This window comes from Halichoerus grypus, chromosome 11 (genome assembly GCF_964656455.1).
Source record: "Halichoerus grypus chromosome 11, mHalGry1.hap1.1, whole genome shotgun sequence".
In the NCBI taxonomy this organism is placed as follows: domain Eukaryota; kingdom Metazoa; phylum Chordata; class Mammalia; order Carnivora; family Phocidae; genus Halichoerus; species Halichoerus grypus.
In genome coordinates this window covers 30,751,207-30,775,156 of record NC_135722.1, presented here as the reverse complement: position 1 = coordinate 30,775,156, position 23,950 = coordinate 30,751,207, and the positions used below count along the sequence as shown (strand labels likewise).

The following is a 23,950-nucleotide window of genomic DNA, read 5'->3' as shown; positions in this document are numbered from 1 at the left end:
TTTTCCTAGCATTCGTTGACTTGTATTTTCCTAAATACAGAAATTTCTTAAAGCTTGAACCTGTCTTCAACTTAAATTAATGATCACATTTTAATTAAAAAAAAAAAAAAAAGGAAGTCAGTTTTACCAACACAGAAATTGTCAAATATGCTGTGTTCTAGTAAGCACTCTGGCATATAGTAGATGTAAAATATTTTTAAATGGCCTAAAAGCATCTAATAAACATTATACTATTAGATGATTTAATTATATTTTATATCTTAAGCCCCTCATCTGAAGAAAAATTAACTCTTAATATTTAACCCAATTTTATAGTATATAAAATACTAATCAGAACAGAATTTGTTTTCCTAAAATGCAGTTTTTGTATTTATCCCAATTCAATTATGCTTGTTGTGTAGTGATCACTAAATGGTCATTTTATTAATCAGGTTTAAAATAAGTGATGAGAAAGTACCATAGAATATTAACTATCAATATGATATTCAATACATTTCTTTCAACAAATTCTGATTATAAAACTGGAAATTAAAACTAAGCCAAACCAAACCAAACATAGCTTTGGTATCATAGACTTTCTACAGTCTTTGCTCTATCCAAATATTACTGATATATTCTTGAAATTTGGTATATAACAGATATTTAAAACAAAATTATTTTAAGTAGTAACTTCCTAGGAATTACACATTTTTCAATATTTCAAAATACTTAAAATAAAGAAACATAAAGTACCTACCTTTGTATCTGCTAAGGCATTGATAACATTCCCAAGAGCTAAGAGTGATCGATTGATATTTGTGCCTTCAATAAACCGGGCTCCTTTAGCACTGGTAGTACTGGCTCTCTCAGACCCTGCCAGGTCAATGAGTGACATCTTGGCAATTCGTACATTTTGACTGATACTTGCTGTTTTGTCTTGTTGTCGCAAATAAATCTTTTTGAAATTACAGGAGAATAGGAAAAATGAGGATAAGATTTAACAAAATTAAAAAGGAAACATGCCCTTTATTTTTAAAAGAACATGAAATCAAAATTATTTTCATTTTAAAAACAAACTGAACAAACTATAATAATCTGATTGGCTGATATCCAAGAACACCAGAAATAATTATGGAAGTTGAAAAAAACTCGAAAATGAAAAGATTTCCTATATATGTACTAGAGGGCAAATAACTCCTGATCTGACAGAAGCTCAAAACAACCGCCATTTGTGTTCCGGTAAGCCCTGTGCCAGATCATAGAATTATCAGAGGTTGTGGTTGGGGCACAGGTACTCTAGAAATAATGCTCCTAACCAAAAACCAAAGGCAGTGGTCAGAATGTGCATGTCTCCAGGAATTGTTCCTCAAGGAAAGCTGAATTTTAATGTTGACCCAAACTGAAGTGTAAGAGTATTCTAATTCCCAAAATTGTTGTAATTAAGAAAATATCCCATAAAAAAAATAGTAAAATATACATGTCATGTTCAGCCCATTAGAGTAAAGCATAATTTATTGAATTTGTAGTTTAACTGAAATAAATTAAGTAGATTGGTAAGATTAGCTATTATTCCATTATAAAGATCTTTGTTAATATTCGTATAGGGCAGGGTCTAAAGACATTTTGGGGAAATTTCAGTGTCATAGATAAACATTTCTCTTATGACTACTGATAAATGAAGAGTTAGTGGAAAGAACATAAAGGATTAATAAAATTTTATGAGCTGGCGACTTTCTGAATGACTTGACTGCCTCAGATATGAATTCTTTCAACTATATCAATTTCTTACTGTAAATTGGGTTATACTAGCATAATCCAGAGTGAAGCTATAAAATAATTTGGATTTTAACAGGACTAGAAACTACAAAAAATAATAGCTACTAACATATGCTTTACCTCTTTCTAGAATTGTATTCCTAAAAAGAACTGTATCAATGCAATCAATGTCCTTAAGGAATGCAAGTATTTGCAAGGTCCCTATGATGAAATCTTTAAAAAAGTGAATCAGAATCTCCCCAATTTGGGGCGCCTGGGTGGCTCAGTTGGTTAAGCGACTGCCTTCGGCTCAGGTCATGATCCCAGGGTCCTGGGATCGAGTCCCGCATCGGGCTCCCTGCTCCGCGGGGAGCCTGCTTCTCCCTCTCCCACTCCCCCTGCTTGTGTTCCCTCTCTCGCTGTGTCTCTCTCTGTCAAATAAATAAATAAAATCTTTAAAAAAAAAAAAAAAAAAAGAATCTCCCCAATTTATTGCTTCTGTAAATCTATACCTAAAAAGAGAAGGTTTGTTCTAAATATAAGATTATCCTTAGGAAAGATTAAATATTTTCACTAACTAAAAAACACAAGGAAAAAAACCCTTTAACGCTACCACCTTATTATCCTGTATCTTCACACAGTAAAAATTTATACTTCTGATTTACATCATCTCAATTCTGATTATTCTTGATAAAATCTTTTCAAAGCTCCAAAATAAAGGAAATGCTGAGGAAGGAGCAGATAGCTGAAGGGATTTTCTTTGCATATATGAAAATTACCCCACGTGAATTTGGCCTTGTTTATTTTAAATTAAATTTTAAGAACAATAGTCTACTGGCCTGTTACCTGGAAAACAGCATGAGAACGAGAAGATGTGGCATTCATATCAGTGGGATGCTGTGTCCTGTTTTTGTTTCCACTATCCAATAACTGTAAAATCTCCTCTGAGGATTTGGGCTAGAGAAGTTTTAAGTGGAAGAAAAACATACAAATAGCATCTATCTTTACAATTTTTAATAATCTTTTAACAAGAAAAAAAACTTTTAAAGATAAAATAAAAGGTAAAAATGCATTCTATAAATTGTATCCCATTAAATATTTCCTACATAGTACTAAGCAAAAGATATACAGTTGACCTTTGAACAATGCGGGGGTTCAGGGCGCTGACACACCTCTCCCCTCCAGGCAACTGAGAATCCACATGTAACTTATGACTTCCCAAAAGTTTTGCTAATAACCTACTGTTGACTTCAAACCTTACTGATTATATGAACAGTTAATTAGTACACATTTTGTATATTACATATATTATATACTATATTCTTACAATAAATGAAGCTAGAGAAAAGGAAATGTTATGAAGAGAATCATAAGAAAGAAAAAATACACTTGCAGTACTGTACTGTATTTATTTTATTTTATTATGCTCAGTTAGCCACTGTATAGTGTACTGTATTTATAAAAAAAATCCGCATATAAGAGGACCTGTTCATCTCAAACCCATATTGTTCAAGGGTCAACTATTCTTTGGTGTTATATGAGACATAAAAGATAAAATCTTATCTATTGGAGGAGATAAAATATAAATGTATTAAGCAGAATACAGAGTTCAAATTTGCAAGATTTTTAAAAGAAAAGCTCATTTAGAGTGACTGGGTGGCTCAGTCAGTTAAGCGTTGGACTCTTGATTTTGGCTCAGGTCATAATCTCAGGGTTGTGAGACTGAACCCCATGTTGGGCTCCATGCTGGGTGTAGAGCCTGCTTAAGATTCTCTTTCTCCCTCTGTCCTTCCCCTTGAGCTCTTGCTCTCTCTAAAAAAACAAACAAAAAACCCCAACCCTCTTGCCCAAAAACAACTACAAAGAGAAAAGCTCATTCAATTATTTCAAAGGAAAACAAAATAATATTGAAGATATATTCTGATTATTTTAATTCTGCCCTTCATTATTTTTCTTCTTTCTTGAACACAACAGAAAATAAGTAAATGGCTAAATAACCACACTTATTATTACAATAAGGAAAAAGAAATTTATAAACATACCTGATGTAAAGTCAATCCCTGAACGACTACCCCTTTTTGGGCATCTTCCCGAACAGCAAGTGGCCCTGAATTTACTAAGAGGTCACGAATCTGTTCATTATATACCTTAAGGAAAAACAAAACAAAAAACAAAAAAACCCTGCTTTAGCACTGATGTTGAAATAATAGTGACATCACACATGTTGCTGACTTAAAATTGTATTAGAATTACATCTTAAAGGTAAGCAGCAACTCATTTGCATTCATCTCACCCCTTCTATTTCAGGTTGTCATTAATTTTCTATCATCTGAAAAAACAGAAGAGTTTTCAGTTTGCAACTGAAATTTAAGGGTGGAATCATTACACTCTCTCTCCATAATTCCTAACTTGATGATTACGGTGAAACAGAAATAAGATAGCTTGAATTGCCTTCTCCTATTTTCTGGAAGTATATGGGACACATGGTCTTGGGAAATTCTAGTAAGTTATATGGAGGTGGCATGGTTCTTACTGAAGATGTTTATTATTTCATGATGTCCAAATAGTCAAAACTTTTTAAATTTTTGAGCTTAAGAGTTAAAACCCATACTCAAGGATCGACAGTATTTATTTCATTTCTCCTTTATTTACATTAAATTTAATATGCAATTCTTAATAATAAGTCCCATAATAGGACCCCTTTACCCCCTCTTTAGGAACTAAGGCCCTAGGAGGTTAAGTGATTTGTTCATGGTCACAAAAGTAATAGCACTGTAGGGATGGGAGTCCAGATATCCTCATTCTACTGCATGGCACTGAATATACATCTGTATTTTAGGTCTTTGGCAAATTTTTTCCCCCAGTAATTTCTGTAAGCAATTCCTTTTTTAGTAATTTTTTAGCAATTTTTTTAGTAATTTCTATAAACAATGTATAGAGTACTATTGATCTGTTTTTACAAATTTATTAAAGGTACTTAATTTTCTACTTGCCAACCAAATGATCACAACTGGTAAGATTTAAAAAAGCATACAGACTTAGGCTTTAAGAATTATTTGGTATAAGTTATTTCCATGTTCTAATAAATAGTCTGTAGTGATACTTCATTGCTGGTAAGATTTTCTACAATGAATGATAACCACTTTTAAATGTAATAAAACTCTTAAAAGTAGTAAAATATGAAGATGTAATTTTTTGGTTCTTATTTTTCTGATAAGCAGTAGTCACTTTTCAAATGCTTCCCCTTACCCATTTCAATCATACAAAATACAAAATTAGAACAACCAATCTCAAGCCAGTCTACACATCAGAATCACCTGGGAGCTTTTAAAAAACATAGGTGCCTCGGCCACAATCCAGACCTATTAAATTAAAATGTCCAAGGGTTGAGGCCTAGGCATGTCTATTTTTAAAAACCTCCATAAGCCAAGTATGGTGCACAGCCTGAGTGGAAAGCCATTAGATCAGACATTGCCTTACCATTAATAAAACAAAGGCGGATTAAAAGAAAGAAAAAACAGTTAAAAACATTATAAAAATAACCAAATTTCAAAATTCGCCCATTTATAAAAGAGTCTAAGGAAGAAATAAATAATATTGCTATGTTCTTTACCAAATTAAGTTCAAAGCAATTTTTTTCAGTACTTAACTATAGAAAATGAGTTTTATTTCTCTTTTATTTCCAAGTTCTGTAGACAAGAAAATTTTTCTCAACATACATATCTTAACCAATTTTTGAAATGTGAAGAACCTTTCTCAGTAGGAACCAAACTACCAGTTGTCAACAAGAGAGCTGTGACTACCAGAAATTTTTTCTCTGATACCACAAATGAATAGGCAGTAAAATCATGGATTTGTTTCTTTACTGGTATCTGAAACACTACCTGAATGAAAAGTTAGTGTGCCTATATCCTAGTTATGATTTGTTGAATGTCACCTATTACTAAGGGGGCAGAAGACCTCAAAGAATGAGGACCCAAGAGACAGCATGAAGGAGCCTTGATTGGCCAAATCTAGCATAATTTGAGCATACGAATAAATAATTTCGGAAAAGGATTATAAGCTATTAAATAATATTAAGAATCTATGAATCCACACTGATATAATAAAGGAAAAGTTCTTCCATATAGTAGAAAGCCAATGAATAAATGTAGACAAAATGATGGAATTTAAATATCACTATTATCTACCATCATAATAATAATTGATTTAGGCATGAATCATCAGTGGATGTCAATAGTAACAGATGAAAATTTGAGGAATAAGAGGATAAAGGGTAAAGTAGTATCTTTATAGTGCAGAAATTCTGCCAAGACCAACATAATGAAATGGATCAAAGTTAACAAAGCCAGTAATGGGACTAACTAACCATACCAGCCTCTTGACATGCTACTATAAGAACTCAACATTACTTCCATGGTGTTTCTGCCAGTGCATAACCTGAATCTAATCATTGACTAACCCAAATTAGGGGCTTTATGACAGTGACATAAAACACAGAAAAAAAATCCAGATTGAGACTAAAGAGATATAACAACTGAATGCAATTTATGATCTTAGATTTTCTTTTTCAATAAAGGGCATCATCAGAATAATTGGCAAAATCTTATTAAGATTTATAGATTAGGTACTGGTGTTCAATCATTGTTAATTTCCTGATTTTGATAACTATTCAGTGGTTATTTAAGAAAATGTCCTGTTTTTACAAGTCTGTAACTTAAACAGTTCAGAAAAAGAAATAGATACACACACATACAGAGGGAGAAAGCAAAGATAGTAAAATGTTAACATATGGGGGATCTGGATAAAGGGTATCTGGAAGTTCTTTGTGTTAATCTTGCTAATCAGAAATTAGTCCAAAATAAAATACTCCGCAGAAAAAGAGTAAGATGTGTAACAAATACTTAAGACCAGGAATTTTAATGATTTTATATATTCATAAGAAAATTCTATATGACAGAATAGTTTGAATGGGCCATGGTACTTCTTAAAGATTTCTAAAGGGGAGGGGGAAAAGATGGCGGAGGAGTAGGGGACCCTATTTCAACTGGTCCCCGGAATTGAGCTGGATATCTACCAGACCACTCTGAGCACCCATGAAACCAGCCTGAGATGTAAGAAGATCTGGATCTCTACAAACAGAATATCGCAGGCAGTTGGTTTTGAGGTACGAAGCGGAGAGCCGTGATTCTGCGGGCAGATATCAGAGGATAAACGGCAGCGGGAGGGTGCCTGGACGTGGGGATCCTACACCGTCGGTGAGTGACAGCCTCGCGCGCTGCGGGCGGGGCACAGACTCGCAGACCGGTAGCGTTGGGAAAGGACTTTAGGGCAGCCCCCGGGGTGTAAAACCAGTGCGGCAGGGTTGCGCGCCCGCGAACCCCAGCCCCCTGGACAGAAACCCGGAGCGACGGTTGCACACATGCGAACTGCAGCCAGTGAGACGGAAACCCGGTGCGCCAGGGTCGCGCTGGTGAACTGCAACCCCCGGGGTGGAAACCCCGAGCGGCGGAGTCGCGCGCGCGAAGTGGGAGGGGCTGGCGGTTTTAGAAGCACAAAGGGCAGAGATGTGCCCCGACCTGGAGGCAGGACTGGGAACGCTGTGGAGGGGCGCACAACCCAGGACGCTGCAGTTTATAGCACCACGGACAGAAACGGAGACAGTGTGGCCTGGAGAGCTCACTGAAGAACAGACTGCGGTCTCTCTGCTCTGAGGCAGAGGGTTGGAAACGGTCTCTTCTCCTCTGACTCGCGGAAGAGACGCAGAAAGCTGCCAGGGAAAGGCGCCAGAGAACAAAAGCCCCAAAGACTGATTCCCACTGAGCCCATCCCCCAACACAGGGGTGCAGCGCAACTCCGCCCAAACAGGGTTGCCTGAGTAACAGCGCGGCAGGCCCCTCCCGCAGAAGACAGGCTGGGAAAACAAGAAGCCAGAAACCCTAAGGTCCCAAGAAAACAGGTGCATCTTGCTTGGGTTCTGGTCAATAATTTGGACTCTATACATTCCCTCAAACACCCATCAACAGAATGACTAGGAGGAGGAGCCCCCAAAACAGAAAAGACTCAGAGATTATGACTTATGCTGCAGATTTACAAATGGATGCAGATATAACCAAGATGTCGGAGATGGAATTCAGGCTAGCAATTGTGAAGACAATGGCTAGAATGGAGAAATCAATTAATGGCAACATAGAGTCTCTAAGGGCAGAAATAAAAGGTGAATTGGCAGAACTTAAAAATGCTATCAATGAGATCCAATCCAATCTAGATAATCTAACAGATAGGGTAACTGAGACAGAAGAGAGAATAAGCAACCTGGAAGACAATATAATAGATAAAAAGGGAAAAGAGGAGGCCAGGGAAAAACAACTCAGAATCCATGAAAATAGAATCAGAGAAATAAGTGACACCATGAGGCGTTCCAATATCAGAATAATTGGAATCCCGGAGGGAGTGGAGAGAGAGAGAGGACTAGAAGATGTATTTGAGCAAATCGTAGCTGAGAACTTCCCTAATCTGGGGAATGAAACAAACATTTGAGTCCTAGAGGCAGAGAGGACCCCTCCCAAGATCAAGGAAAACAGGCCAACACCCCGGCATGTAATAGTAAAACTTGCAAATCTTAGAACCAAGGAAACCATCTTAAGGGCAGTTAGGGGGAAGAGATTCCTTACGTACAGAGGGAGGAACATCAGAATAACGTCAGATCTATCCACAGAGACCTGGCAAGCCAGAAAGGCCTGGCAAGACATATTCAGGGTACTAAATGAGAAGAACATGCAGCCAAGAATACTTTATCCGGCAAGGCTTTCGTTTAGAATGGATGGAGAGATGCAGAGCTTCCACAACTGGCAGAAGCTGAAAGAATATGTGACCACTAAGCCGGCCCTGCAAGAAATATTAAGGGGGGTTCTATAAAAGGAGAAAGACCCCAAGAGTGATCTACAACAGAAATTTACAGGGACAATCTATAAAAACAACGTCTTCACAGGCAACATGATGACAATTAATTCATATCTTTCAATAATCACTCTCAACGTGAATGGCCTAAACGCTCCCATAAAACGGCACAGGGTTGCGGACTGGATAAAAAGACAGGACCCATCCATATGCTGTCTATAAGAGACTCATTTTGAACCTATAGATACATCCAGACTGAAAGTGAAGGGATGGAGATCCATTTTCCATGCCAGCGGACCTCAAAAGAAAGCTGGGGTAGCAATTCTTGTATCAGACAAATTAGATTTTAAACTAAAGTCTGTAATAAGAGACACAGAAGGACAATATATCATTCTTAAAGGGTCTATCCAACAAGAAGATCTAACAATTGTAAATATCTATGCCCCCAACATGGGAGCAGCCATCTACATAAGCCAACTGTTAACCAAAATAAAGAGTCATATTGATAACAATACGTTAATTGTAGGAGAGCTCAATACTCCACTCTCAGCAATGGACAGATCATCTAAGCAGAAAATCAACAAGGAAACAAGAGCTTTGAATGATACATTGGACCAGATGGACCTCATAGATATTTACAGAACATTCCACCCTAAAACAACAGAATACTCATTCTTCTCGAGCGCACATGGAACTTTCTCCAGAATAGACCATATACTGGGTCACAAATCAGGTCTCAACCGATACCAAAAGATTGAGATTATTCCCTGCATATTCTCAGACCACAATGCTCTAAAACTGGAACTCAATCACAAGAAAAAATTTGGCAGAAATTCAAACGCTTGGAAGCTAAAGACCACTCTGCTCAAGAATGTTTGGGTCAACCAAGAAATCAAAGAACTTAAACAATTCATGGAAATCAATGAGAATGGAAACACATCAGTCCAAAACCTATGGGATACTGCAAAGGCGGTCCTAAGTGGGAAATACATAGCCATCCAAGCCTCACTCAAAAAAATAGAAAAATCCCGAATTCACCAACTAACTCTACACCTTAAAGAACTAGAGAAAAAGCAACAAACGACGCCTAAGCCACACATTAGAAGAGAAATAATTAAAATTAGAGCAGAAATCAATGAATTAGAAACCAGAAACACAGTAGATCAGATCAATGAAACTAGAAGCTGGTTCTTTGAAAGAATTAATAAGATTGATAAACCACTGGCCAGACTTATCCAAAAGAAAAAAGAAAGGACCCAAATTAATAAAATTACGAATGAAAGGGGAGAGATCACGACTAACACCAAGGAAATAGAAACAATTATTAGAAATTATCATCAACAAGTATATACCAATAAACTGAGCAATCTGGATGAAATGGAGGCCTTCCTGGAAACCTATAAGTTGCCAAGACTGAAACAGGAAGAAATTGACAACCTGAATAGGCCAATAACCAGTAACGAGATTGAAGCAGTGATCAAAAACCTCCCAAAAAACAAGAGTCCAAGCCCTGATGGATTCCCTGGGGAATTCTACCAAACATTCAAAGAAGAAATAATACCTATTCTACTGAAGCTGTTTCAAAAAATAGAAACAGAAGGAAAACTTCCAAACTCATTCTATGAGGCCAGCATTACCTTAATCCCCAAACCACGCAAAGACCCCATCAAAAAGGAGAATTTCAGACCGCTATCCCTGATGAATATGGATTCCAAAATCCTCAAAAAATCCTAGCTAACAGGATCCAACAATACATTAAAAGGATCATCCACCACGACCAAGTGGGATTTATCTCCGGGATGCAAGGGTGGTTCATCATTCGCAAATCAATCAATGTGATAGAACACATTAACAAGAGGAGGGAGAAGAACCATATGGTCCTCTCAATTGATGCAGAAAAAGCATTTGACAAAATACAACATCCTTTCCTGATTAAAACTCTCCAGAGTATAGGGATAGAGGGAACAGTCCTCAAGCTCATAAAATCCATCTATGAAAAACCCACAGCGAATATCATCCTCAATGGTGAAAAGCTGAGAGCCTTTCCCTTAAGATCAGGAACACGTCAAGGGTGCCCACTCTCACCACTGTTGTTCAACATAGTACTAGAAGTCCTAGCAACAGCAATCAGACAACAAAAAGAAATAAAAGGTATTCAAATTGGCAAAGAAGAAGTCAAACTCTCTCTTTTTGCAGACGACATGATACTTTATGTGGAAAACCCAAAAGACTCCACCCCCAAATTACTAGAACTCATCCAGCAATTCAGTAATGTGGCAGGATACAAAATCAATGCACAGAAATCAGTTGCTTTCTTATACACTAACAACGCAACTGTAGAAAGAGAAATTAAAGAAACGATTCCATTTACAATACCACCAAAAACCATAAGATACCTCGGAATAAACCTAACCAAAGAGGTAAAGGATCTATACTCTAGGAACTACAAAACACTCATGAAAGAAATTGAAGAAGACACAAAAAGATGGAAAAATATTCCATGCTCATGGATCGGAAGAATAAACATTGTTAAAATGTCTATGCTACCCAGAGCAATCTATACCTTCAATGCCATCCCAATCAAAATTCCAATGACATTTTTCAAAGTGCTGGAACAAACAATCCTAAAATTTGTATGGAATCAGAAAAGACCCCGAATCGCCAAGGAGATGTTGAAAAAGAAAAACAAAGCTGGGGGCATCACGTTGCCCGATTTCAAGCTATATTACAAAGCTGTGATCACCAAGACAGCATGGTACTGGCACAAAAACAGACATACAGACCAATGGAACAGAATAGAGAACCCAGATATGGACCCTCAACTCTATGGTCAAATAATCTTTGACAGAGCAGGAAAAAACATGCAATGGAAAAAAGACAGTCTCTTCAATAAATGGTGCTGGGAAAATTGGACAGCCACATGCAGAAGAATGAAACTCGACCATTCTCTAACACCATTCACAAAGATAAAGTGGATGAAAGACCTCAATGTGAGACAGGAATCCATCAAAATCCTAGAGGAGAACATAGGCAGTAACCTCTTTGACATCACCCACAGCAACTTCTTTCAAGATACATCTCCAAAAGCTAGTGAAACAAAAGCAAAAATGAACTTTTGGGACTTCATCAAGATAAAAAGCTTCTGCACAGCAAAGGAAACAGTCAACAAAACAAAGAGGCAACCCACAGAATGGGAGAAGATATTTGCAAATGACACTATAGATAAAGGGCTGGTATCCAAAATCTATAAAGAACTTCTCAAACTCAACACCGAAAAAACCAATAATCAAGTCAAAAAGTGGGCAGAAGAGATGAACAGACACTTCTCTGAAGAAGACATACAAATGGCTAACAGACACATGAAAAAATGTTCATCATCATTAGCCATCAGGGAAATCCAAATCAAAACCACACTGAGATACCACCTTACACCAGTTAGAATGGCAAAAATGGACAGGGAAAGAAACAACAAATGTTGGAGTGGTTGTGGAGAAAGGGGAACCCTCTTACACTGTTGGTGGGAATGCAAGTTGGTACAGCCACTTTGGAAAACAGTGTGGAGGTTCCTCAAAAATTTAAAAATAGACCTACCCTATGACCCAGCAATTGCACTACTCGGTATTTACCCCAAAGACACAGATGTAGTGAAAAGAAGGGCCATATGCACCCCAATGTTCATAGCAGCAATGTCCGCAATAGCCAAACTGTGGAAAGAGCCGAAATGCCCTTCAACAGATGAATGGATAAAGAAGATGTGGTTCATATATACAATGGAATATTACTCAGCCATCAGAAAAGATGAATACCCAACTTTTGCATCAACATGGATGGGACTGGAGGAGATTATGCTAAGTGAAATAAGTCAAGCAGAGAAAGTCAATTATCATATGGTTTCACTTATTTGTGGAACATAAGGAATAACATGGAGGACATTAGGAGAAGGAAGGGAAAAATGGGCGGGGGGAATTGGAGGGAGAGATGAACCATGAGAGACTATGGACTCTGAGAAACAAACAGGGTTTTAGAGGGGAGGGGGGAGGGGGATTGGTTAGCCCGGTGATGGGTATTAAGGAGGGCACGTACTGCATGGAGCACTGGGTGTTATATGAAAACAATGGATCGTGGATCACTACATCAAAAACAAATGATGTAATGTATGGTGACTAACATAACATAATAAAATTAAAAAAAAAAAAAAGATTTCTAAATACTATTGACTAAACTAAAGAATGATTCTGTCAACTTACCTCCAGATAAGAAACTGCAGTACTACATACTTTCTCTTCTTTAATCTCATCCATGGATTTATAAAGGTCTAACATTGTTAGATACATTACTCCAGGTTCAGCAGCTGATCCTAGCATCGTGTGGGTCTTCCCAGCTCCAGTGGCACCATATGCAAGTACTGAGTTTTTATAGAAAGGGATCAGAGCTCTTTATTATGACATACAACATTACTATATGTCTAGCGGATAGTTCAATCTGGATATTCTGAACATAACTTCAAACCCAACAGGTCCAAAATTAACTTACAGTCTTATCCTTATAACTTGGGAATTTTAGCACAAATCCACTCTTCTCCTATATTCTGTATTCTGGTTAATGGTACCATCCTCCTGTCATCTGCTCCCTTTCTTCCATAGCAATCTTACATGTTTTAATTAATCAGTTATCAGTCTCCCTATCTAGTCTCAGTATTCTTTAATCCATCCCTTAGAATTTTTTAGGTTTTTTTTTTTTTTTTTTATGAAAACAAAATCTGAATATGTTAAATCTTCCTAATTGCTCAACAGTCCTACATGACAAAGTTCAAATTCCTCGCCTTGGAATATTACTAGGCACTGTCTCCAGCCTATTTCTTCCTTGCTGTGGTCTAGGTATACTAGATTGTGTGAAGTTCTCTGCATGTGCTGCTTCTTTTCTACTCCCCTGCCTTTCCACTGAAGAGTTCCTCTACTTAATCCAGCTGGAAAATTTACACCTGTTCACATTCAGCATAAATGTCACTTTTCCATGTCTTCCCTGTCACAGCTACTCCCTCATTTGAGCCCTCAGTATATGCTACACGTCCTTTTATTCTAGTATGTATCACACTGTATTTCCAACTGTGAGCTCCTCCAAGGCTGAGGCTGTGTATCCTTCATAACTAGCAAATCACCTGGCACAAAGCAGATATTCACTACAAGTTTGCTGAAAGAATGAATTCCAATGGCAGTCTTTTAGAAATTCCTCTCTAAAATTTGTGTTTTAGGCAAATTATTTTGTTTCCATGATTCTCTCCAGTATAACATAAAAGTGATGTGTTCTTCAAACACAAAACGAAACAAAAAGGTACTCTGAATTACATATGGCAAACACCTGACATAATATAAAATCATCATCATTACTGGTAAAAATATTTTTATAAGTTAAAAAGTTAAATTTCTCTGCTAAGCCAAATATTAACAAACTACTAAAATACTTTTCAGTAGAATCAATTAAACTGACATGTTTCATTCTATTCTATTTTATGTAAGCTAGCAGTACATCAAAAAGTCTTAAGAAAGCTGGATAATAATATAAAATAAAGCCAAGAAGAAAACAAAGATTCAGTATTAGTTTGGTAGAGATTTTTTCATTTGGAGTCAAGAAAAATTTAAATCTCTGGAGACAGTATGGAGTTTCATGAATGGAGAAAAGTATATACACTTAAAAATGAGAATGATAGCAGTTCTAATCAATAAACCACATTCTATTCTTATTTGACCAAGAGGGTAAGTCTTCTGTAATAAAACTGAATGAGTCAGTGAAAGACAGTGAAACATGTTACAGTTTTAGGGTATCTTAAAGAAAATGTCGTAAATGGTGGTAATTACAAAAATAAGATATAAATAATGGTGTTAAGTGCCTTCTAAGTATTGAATTAACTGGCCTTTAGATCTCCTTCTAGGAAATAAACATGGCCATTTTGAAAGGCAAATTACTATAGATCTATCCAGAGTACTAGAGATGCTTTCTGGGCTGAAGATATGCTAAAATAGTACATGATACTCAATTAACATGGGCTTTTAACATTTTTTTTCAAGGTACAATAAAGAGAAATGGTTCTGTAAAGAAACTTGCCAAGTGTTCAGAAATGTCCAATTCTTCCCCAGGGATAGACAGTTGTATAGGTAAGCAGCGGGAATATTAATGAATACAACTTGTGAGAAATCTGGCATCAACTGCAAGACCCATTTGGTTTAATAACATAGGAAATTGAAAAGATGACTGTCTATAGGGACTATAGTAAGACTTTGGAAGAGAAAGTTCCACAAATTATATGTTATGTATGATGCCTAAATTTCAAAGAAAGTCTACATTTACAGTGAAATTCTACTGAATTTAGTAATTTTTAGCAAACAAGCACCTTAAAATTGATTATGTTTAGAATGGGCCAAGTAGATGTCCATTCTAAAGTAAAACTGAAATCAGATGGAAAAATTAAACTCTAACTGAAACAATTACCTGTGCAATTATATCCATTCAAAAAACTACGAAGAATTGGCTTAGTAGTATGTTCAAAAACTTCCAATTGAGTTGAAGTTTCATCAAAAACTGCATCAAATACAAATTTGAGATCCTTATTTTGTCTCTTTGTAATATCTCGATTTGCAGTTTTCTTTCCATGGAAAAAACTAATTTCTTCTTGTTTGGGATCAAAAACTAGGATATGCTTATCCACAACATGGACCACTTTATGGAATCCAGCTGCCTTTTCTTTTGTGTTTTCCGGACGCACACGAACAACTACTTTCATATGGTGACACAGGTCTTCCTCAGTAACAGACATTGTTGATTACTTGCTTCCCCTGTTTAACCAATGAATGCCTGAATATTCCTCTGTAATTAAAAAAGAAAATAAAGTATGAATATTAGTTCTATTGTACACAATATGACTGACATATAGTATTCATTACAAAAAGGTGCTAATTCTATTCCACTTACCTGGTAAATGTTATTGGAAATATATTTAAACACACACACACACACACACACACATACTTCACTCCCAGGTTCAAAACCTTCCAATGGTTCTTTATTTTATTCAGAATACAAGCTGAAGTTCTCTAAATGGTCTCCATTTTCACCTCATGTTTTATTGATCTTCCCTTTGCTCCCTCTATTCCAGCTAACCCATCAAGCACCCCAATGGGGTCTTTCCACCTGCCATTCTCTCCATTGCAAAATGCTTTCTTCAGTTATCTACATGACTAACTCCCTTCTTTCAAGTCCCTGCTCAAATGTTGCCCTCCCGACTACTCTGATTAAAACTGCCAATCCAATTCCTAATTACCCTTATACTGCTCTATTCTTTACCAAAGCACTTATCATCTCCAAAAGGTAGATACTTTTTACTTATTATGTTTATTTTCTCTATTCCAGTTAAACTATACACTCTTTAAGTACATGTATATTTTTTAAAATCTGTTTTGCTTATTGATATGTTCCAAGAGCCTAAAACAGTGCCCAGCACAGGGTAGACTATGTAAGTATTTGATGAATAAATAAATTAGAAAATCTAAAAGGTTTTTAATTTTTTTTCTTAGTTTTAACTTTTATATTCTCAATTAATTTCTGGATAGTTGAGGTTTCCAAACTACCGATCTTTGTTAGTTTATCTTTACTTTTAGTTTTTATTTTTATGTGAGGCAGTCTGAAAGTCAGACTGTAAATTTTATTTATTTATTTATTTTTTATTTTTTTTTTAAAGATTTTATTTATTCATTTATTTGAGAGAGTGAGAGAGAGAGCACATGAGGGGGGGAAGGTCAGAGGGAGAAGCAGACTCCCTGCTGAGCAGGGAGCCCGATGCGGGACTCGATCCCGGGACTCCAGGATCATGACCTGAGCCGAAGGCAGTCGCTTAACCAACTGAGCCACCCAGGCGCCCCCAGACTGTAAATTTTAAACCTAATATTGATGCACCCTAGACTTAGATCATTAGAGAGCAGATTAGGATCTCTGAATACACCATGGTGTATATGCTATCTTCATCATCTTCATACCCGGGCTAACTAATTAATGCATCCTTGGACTATTTTTAACCCTATGGGTTTGTGAGACACATAGGGATGAGCCTCGGTGTATCAATTTCCACTGCCAAGAGGCTTGCAGCCAAGATCACTTTTACTAAAAATAGTTCATAAGCCAAAGTTCTCCCTTCATTACCTTGATGATTCTGAGAGATCTTTTGCTGTCCATTACCATAAGCCAAACTAATATAGTGCTGAAGCCCTTGTGAAAATCAAAGCTAGGTTTTTGGGTAGCCTATGACTGTATATGGTTTACCTATAGTGTTTGAGTCTAATAGGAAGCCCAGGGTCTGACTTCTGACTTATACTTCAGTAAAGAGATCTACCAGGGTCTTGTGTTTGTGTGATTTAATTTTTTGTTTTGTGATATAATCTGATCATTATCACTGCTGTGTAGATAACATACTGTAAGGAATAGAGACTAATTAGAACACCGAAGTAGTACAGACAGGAGATAATGTCAACTCAGAACAATTTGGTAGTCAGATTCTGGAAACATTCTGAAGGTAAAGATAATAGATTCTCCTGACAGATGTGGAGTATGAGAGAAAGACAGGATTCAAGAATAACTCCGAAGTTCTTGGCCTGAGTGTTGGAAGATCTAGACTTCTTGAATTTGAGACTTTTAATAGACATCCAGGTGGAAATGTCAAGGCAGTTGGAACCCAAGTTAAAAAAGTAAAGTCTGTCCTCAGAGTCTTAATGCTTCAAATGGCATTAAGATTTTGGGGAATCTTTAAATCAAGGAGAACAGGTTGATCAATTGTGTTAAATACTGCTAACAGGTAAAGTACACACTAAGAAGTAACCACGGGATTTAGTAACACAGAAGCCAACGAGAAGAACAGTTTTGGAGGAATGGTGGGACAAAAACCTGAATGAGAGAAGACTCAGTAAATACAGGAAATACTACTGCAAAAGTGAGCAAAGAAATGGTATGGTGGAGGGGGAAGAAAGGTTAAAAAAGATATTTTGTTTTTTTAAATGGGATAAATAACAACAATGAAGCTGAAATATGTCATAAAACCACATACTTTTGGAAAGAATTCAAATAAAGCCAAAGTAATCTAAAAGCAGGAGACACTGGGCACGGCACTCCTTTTAGACTCTGTCCTTCCCCCAAAAATAGAACACTGAAGAGGGAAGGATGGTCATTTGGATTCTAACAGTCAGGTCCCAGATGAATTACTACTCTGCTCTTTCTTCATTCTTGAACTTCTGTCTAGCCAAGTTCCACACAGCACCTATATACCTCACTTCTATGACCTTGGACAACTTCCTTAACCTCACTGAGTCTCAGTTTCTCATTTGTATAAAAGAAACCTCAAAGCACTGTGAAGGCTAAAAGAGATAACAAGTATTAAGTGTATTGAGGCATTCAGTAAATGTCAGTTCTCTTCCCTATCTACCCCATTCCTGTCTCTTCTTGCCAAAGACACTGGCTCATCCTTTTAGTGTTTCCCAATGGGCTCATGATGGCACTTTGGGTAGGATAATTCTTCCTTGTTTGGAACCGTTACATGTATTAGAGGATGTTTAGCATTTCTGAACTCCTTTTAGCATTCCTTGTGATACCAAAAACTGATCTCCATACACACTTCTAAAACCTCTTAGGAATACTGAATAATGCTTTTCACCCCCAATGATAGATAAAATACACACAAATGAAATAGTTAAATAAGCATAAAAAGACATCAGGTGATTATTTTGAAATAGACCTTAGAATCTCAAGGTTGGATGGGATCTCTTGTCAATTAATTAACTAATCAACTCAATATGCTAACTATGAGATGTTGGAGCCAGATATCTTAGGTTAAAATTCCAGCTCTATACAACTTTGTTTTACAACTTGTTACAGATTTTAAGAAAGACATCGATCTTAATTTTTAAAGTATCACACATTTCTGGACTTTTTCAAAACAAATGAGTGAAAATAATTTTCTTAATAAAAATACCTAAGGTCAACAGGATCACCAAAATGTAAAAAATTAGTCTATGTTCAAATATACTGATGTCTCCAGGGATTAATGAAGTTTTCCCTACATTAATACATAATGCCAGTTTTCTGTCCTAACATGGCCAAGTAAAAGAGATGGACATCTAGTTGATGCTGAGTAAGGTACACAGAAAGTAAATTCTTTGACCATGTTTACTAAGAAGCAGCAACAGAAAAGCCAAAGTATTGTTACCTATGTAATAACATGTTGATTCAAAAATTCTTTTCAGGCGCACCTGGCTGGCTCAGTGGGTAGAACATGCGACTTTTGATCTTGGGGTTGTAAGTTCAAGCACCAAGATGGGTGTAGAGATTACTTAAAAATAAAATCTTAAAAAAAAAAAAATTCTGTTCAGATGACTGTTCAGAAGATAGTATCACAGGCTCTGACCAATTTTGTCATATCTATTCCTAATTGTATTTGTTGAATAGATTCAAGAGTAAGCTGGTAGGATTTTGTTGGTGGGACTAAAACATTAAAGATAAACAGTTCCAACACCATTGTTCATTATAATAGGAAGGTGTTTGTCTAGAGAAAATAGAATATAAAACAGAACAATGAAGAAGCTAATGAAGGCGCTTTAGTTGCTAACCTATAAAGTGATAGGATTGGACTCTATGATACCTAAGGTCCATTTCTAGCTCTAATATTTTATGATTATTACATGTGATTGGAAAAGAGTATAAGAAAGTGACAAGAAATAACAGCTAATGGGACTGTATGTTTTATCGTTACATTCCTAATGTGCCCGGTTCTCTTTACAAAATTAGGAAAGTGGAAAGATCATGTTTTATAATAATCACTGAGGGTGGTTAAAACACTTAGTAAGGGTAACATCTAATTTTCTGGAATATTCACTTACATAGAAAAACTCATCCCTCTGCTATATTTAATAAAGAAGTGTTAAAACCTAATTCTCTTCAATAACTGCAAGCTAATATAAACCAAGTTGAAGAGGCAAATTCTAAACTTTATATTATAAGCAGGTACTGTTCACCCAAGATAAATATAAGCCAATTAAGTTAAAGATTCACCCCTAATTATATGCAAGTACAATAATAAATTTTATTTAATTGATTGCATGTACAGATGCCTTCTTCAAGAGCAATCAGATCATGTTATGTATCTGTCATTCCCCAGCTCCAAACTCTCCAATGACTTCCTGCACAAGAATAAAATGCAAACTCCCTAGCATGTCCAGTAGGTTCCACATCTGGCCCCATCTACCTCTCTGACCTCTTTTTCAAATGGTATCCTCCCTTTTGATTATTCTGCTTCAGTCACACTGTCCTTCTTAGTGTTCCTAAAACATTCTGTCTTGTTCTAACCTCATGGCCTTGCACTTTCTCTTCTTTGCCTGGAAGGCACTACCTTCAGAGATTTGCAAATCTTAATCTCTCAGTTCGTTATTCACGTCTCTGTTCAAATATCACCTCACAGAGGCTTTCCCTAAAGATTCCATTCAAAATAGTGTCACCCTGCTCTTTCCTCTTCCATCCCTTACCAGCTTTATTTTTCTTCTTAGCATCTAGACTAATTGGAAAATATGTATCATTTGGTTACATATTTATTGCTTGTTTCCCCTCTAGAATATAAACACTATGAGAATATGGACTACATCTGTACCCCAGAACCTTGAACAGGGCTTGTTCAATATTTAGGACTCAGTACATACTTGTTCAATAAATGAATGAATGAACTAATGCAGATTTTCAAGATACATGTGCAAAACAAGTGCAAAATAGCAGACTTGGCATATAACCATTTGTATTTTTAAAAGACATACATATTTTTATATGTATGGGCTCTTTTAGGAAAAGAACACAAGAACTGATAGCATCAGTTGCCCCACGGTGGGGAAATATGAAGGTATGGGTGACAGGCAGGCTTACTTTCTACTGTATATCCTTTTGTATCATTTCGATTTTAAACAAGACTAGTTATTTTCCTTTCAAAAACAAAACAAAACAAAAAAGTATTAAAATTTACCGTAAGTACAATCCTTCATTTAATAATGTTGTATTTATAGAATACTTTCTTTTTTTTTTTAAAGATTTTATTTTTATTTATTTGAGAGAGAGAGAGAATGAGAGACAGAGAGCATGAGAGGGAGGAGGGTCAGAGGGAGAAGCAGACTCCCTGCCAAGCAGGGAGCCCGATGTGGGACTCGATCCTGGGACTCCAGGATCATGACCTGAGCCGAAGGCAGTCGCTTAACCGACTGAGCCACCCAGGCGCCCCTAGAATACTTTCTAATGAACACTTAGTATACAAATAGAAATTGCTAAGCAATTTACATACTTCTTATTTAATCCCCATAACAATCCTATGATATAGGTATTTATAATCATTTCTATTTTACAGAGGGATAACTATAATATAGATTAAGTTAATTGGCTAAAGTCACACTATTGGAAGCACAAGACATGGGATTTGAACTCAGACTAACTGGATGTAAAGCTGAAGTATTAAAATCACTATTCTTTTGCTTGTAAATATATAGTCTCCAGAAATTTTCTCATACAAGGTAAAAATATATATTTGCCTATTTTTGATAAAAACTTCAGGGCCCAGGAAAGGAGCTCTTGAATGAATATTGAAATAAAACTGAAAGTATGATTCTCTCTGCTTGTGGGATATCAAACAGTTATCTATTCTTAGCAAATACACTATTAATTGAGAACTCTTAAATTAGGTCAATAAGGTCATAACTACTACTAATGAACAACAATGATTATCATTTGAGCATGCTCTGTATATCAGACATTATGGTAAACATTTTGAGGCGCCTGGGTGGCTCAGTCGTTAAGCGTCTGCCTTCGGCTTGGGTCATGATCCCGGGGTCCTAGGATCGAGCCCACATCGGGCTCCCTGCTCAGCAGGAAGCCTGTTTCTCCCTCTCCCACTCCCCCTGCTTGTGTTCCTTCTCTCGCTATGTCTCTGTCAAATAAATAAAATCTTTAAAAAAAAAAAACAAAACCAGTTAACATTCATCATCTCATTCAATCCTTAAATAATCATATAAGGTATATTCTGTAATAGTCTCCATTTTACAAAAACAGAAAGTTAGTTTAAGATAAGAAATTTTTCCAAGATGACATAACTAGTAAGTGAGGAGCCAGAATGTAGACTCAGGCCTAAATCCAAAGCCCATGTTCCCTAACAACAATGCTCCACTGGAATAAGAACAGAATATTTTCAAACAAAGGAACAGAAATGCTGCATGAATTATTTTGAATGTGGAGTCATACAATTCTGAATTATTTCTTAAATTCAAGCTTAAATCTGAATTAGATTCAGGTTCAACAAACACTTTCTAGGAGCAGGAACTATCCTCCATACACTATCTTTTATAGTCTCTATGCAACTTACACCCGTCCTTGGAACTAACTTTAGTGTTAGAGCTAGTGCTTCTACTAGTTAAAAACATCACGTAAGAAAGAAATTTCAAATAGAGTGAAGGGCAGCACTAACATCTGGGCTATTTTTTTCCTCCTACATTTCATAGAGTTGACAGCATAAAGGTGATTTTGTTGTGTACCTTAATCGATTCAAGGTATCAATGCACTTTGACAAGATGCACTTTTAAAGTGAAAATTTTATGTACTTCAAATACTTGTTCAGTAACAGAAGAGATTAATTTATTACTGTTAAAGGCAAGATAATCTTTGTTTACTGAAACAGACAATTCTTACAAGGTAATAGAAACTTAGTAACAAACACTATCTTGCCTTTGGTTCTTATATTCTCTAGCACCAAAGTTCATAAATACTTTCCAAAATCCAAGGCGGAGTGCTGAAGCTGGTGGAATAACAACTACCAACTAAAACCTGTAGAATGCTTAATACATTCTACTTGATAGTTAATAGTTTTTTTTTTTTTTAACCTAAACTATGTATTATACAACAAAATTATTCAATTCCGGTCACATAACTTCTTTTCATGAACAGAAGTAACTGTGCCTAATGAGCTCCTAAAAGAGTTTTGCAGAAACTAATGAGCTCCTAAAAGAGTTTTGCAGAAACTAAGAACAGACAGTAGAAGGACTTATTCTCAAGGTTCAAGAGGACGTTTCATTCGCAAAGCATTTTGCCAAGCAGTATCGCTTCCATACCATTCTTGGCAATCCCGCTAGGCAGTGCTGGCAAGTCTTGTCTTGATGCTACAACTGGGACTCAGAGGAGGTTCCCGACTGACCTTTGCCAGGCTCACAGCAGAACCTTGCAGGACAAAAAGTTTTTAAGTTGGAGAACCAAAACTCCTTATTTGATAGTTAAGCCCAGAGTTACATTTACATCTGTATCTGAAACAAAACACTCTGAATTAGGAGTGCGGAATGAACTTTAGACACTGTAAGGTGCAGGGCAATGAAAGTGCTCTGCCAGTCTGGGAAAGGGGCCAGGATGCCTTTTAAAACTTCCGACTTCCTCAGAATTTAAGGCAGTAGATTTCTGCCCTTCCTGATGAGCAGTCAAGGGCTCCTGATCAGGCAGAGTTATGCTCTAGCGGGTTCTCGAGTTCCTTCTTCCTTTCACTTTCTCCCCAGGGACCCTAACTACCCTCACCGCCGCACACACACACCCACTACTTAACCCTTCCGCATTTGTCAACAAGCCCATCCCGTCCTCTACTCCAAAGGCAGCCCCAGGAGCCTTCCGCTTCCACCGAGATGGGTCATCAAAAGGAGCGTCTCGAGACGAGAGGTTTCTCCTCGCGTGCCTCTCACTCACCTCAGGTCCAGCAAAGATTACCACGACACTTCACTACGACGGCCGCCTCTCCACGATTCAAACTCAGCCACAAGATTCAAACCCAAGCCAGCTTTTTCAGCACCTCGTTTCATTGGCTGCCGACTTCGTTACGCCATCACGTCGGACGTTGCCGTGGCGCGCTGCCGCTTGGCGCCAGGAGTCTCAGCCGCGCAGCTCAGTGGAAGCGGCCTTGCTGCGCGTCGCCAGGGCAACGCGCACGGCTGTTTCCGGAGGCGTTGGCCGAGGTGGGCGGGGCTAGACCTCAGCTGCCGGTGGGAGGTAGCCACCTGGGATCATCAGGCCACCTCCAGACCCGCGGGCGCATGGCCGGGTCCCAGGGTTCAGGGTGTGAGTGAGACGGGAGAGGGCAGGGGTTGGCTTGTGCCGTCTGCTTGTGGGAGAGGTGGAGCCTGTTGGGTGTGGGTTAATGGGTTCTGAATGTTTATATTCTCCTTTTCTTTATTGAGTAGTGAGGCCTTCAAGGCGCGGGTCCCATGCTCTGGTAGGTGTAGGG

At 37.2% G+C, this 23,950-nt stretch overlaps 2 protein-coding genes across 5 annotated transcripts in view; one reads left to right on the top strand and one right to left on the bottom strand.

The window, feature by feature from the left end:
* Positions 1 to 23,526, bottom strand: part of KIF18A (kinesin family member 18A) — an 87,004-nt gene extending 63,478 nt beyond the window's left edge. The window contains exons 1-6 of the mRNA XM_036109500.2: positions 23,416 to 23,526; positions 15,121 to 15,495; positions 12,882 to 13,039; positions 3,777 to 3,881; positions 2,581 to 2,691; positions 737 to 934 (exon numbers count right to left, since the gene is read on the bottom strand). Of these exons, the coding sequence (XP_035965393.2) occupies positions 737 to 934; positions 2,581 to 2,691; positions 3,777 to 3,881; positions 12,882 to 13,039; positions 15,121 to 15,445 (897 nt within the window). The 5' untranslated portion in view covers positions 15,446 to 15,495; positions 23,416 to 23,526. The remainder of the gene's footprint in view (positions 1 to 736; positions 935 to 2,580; positions 2,692 to 3,776; positions 3,882 to 12,881; positions 13,040 to 15,120; positions 15,496 to 23,415) is intronic.
* A 39-nt stretch (positions 23,527 to 23,565) lies between these two features.
* METTL15 (methyltransferase 15, mitochondrial 12S rRNA N4-cytidine) overlaps positions 23,566 to 23,950 on the top strand; it is a 191,469-nt gene continuing 191,084 nt past the window's right edge. For 3 of the 4 annotated variants that reach the window (XM_036109502.2, XM_078058281.1, XM_036109508.2), the window contains exon 1: positions 23,682 to 23,784. In XM_036109502.2, the coding sequence (XP_035965395.1) occupies positions 23,760 to 23,784 (25 nt within the window). In that variant the 5' untranslated portion in view covers positions 23,682 to 23,759. Of the gene's footprint in view, positions 23,785 to 23,950 lie in introns of all 4 variants that reach the window. The other variant, XM_036109505.2, reaches the window with a different exon arrangement.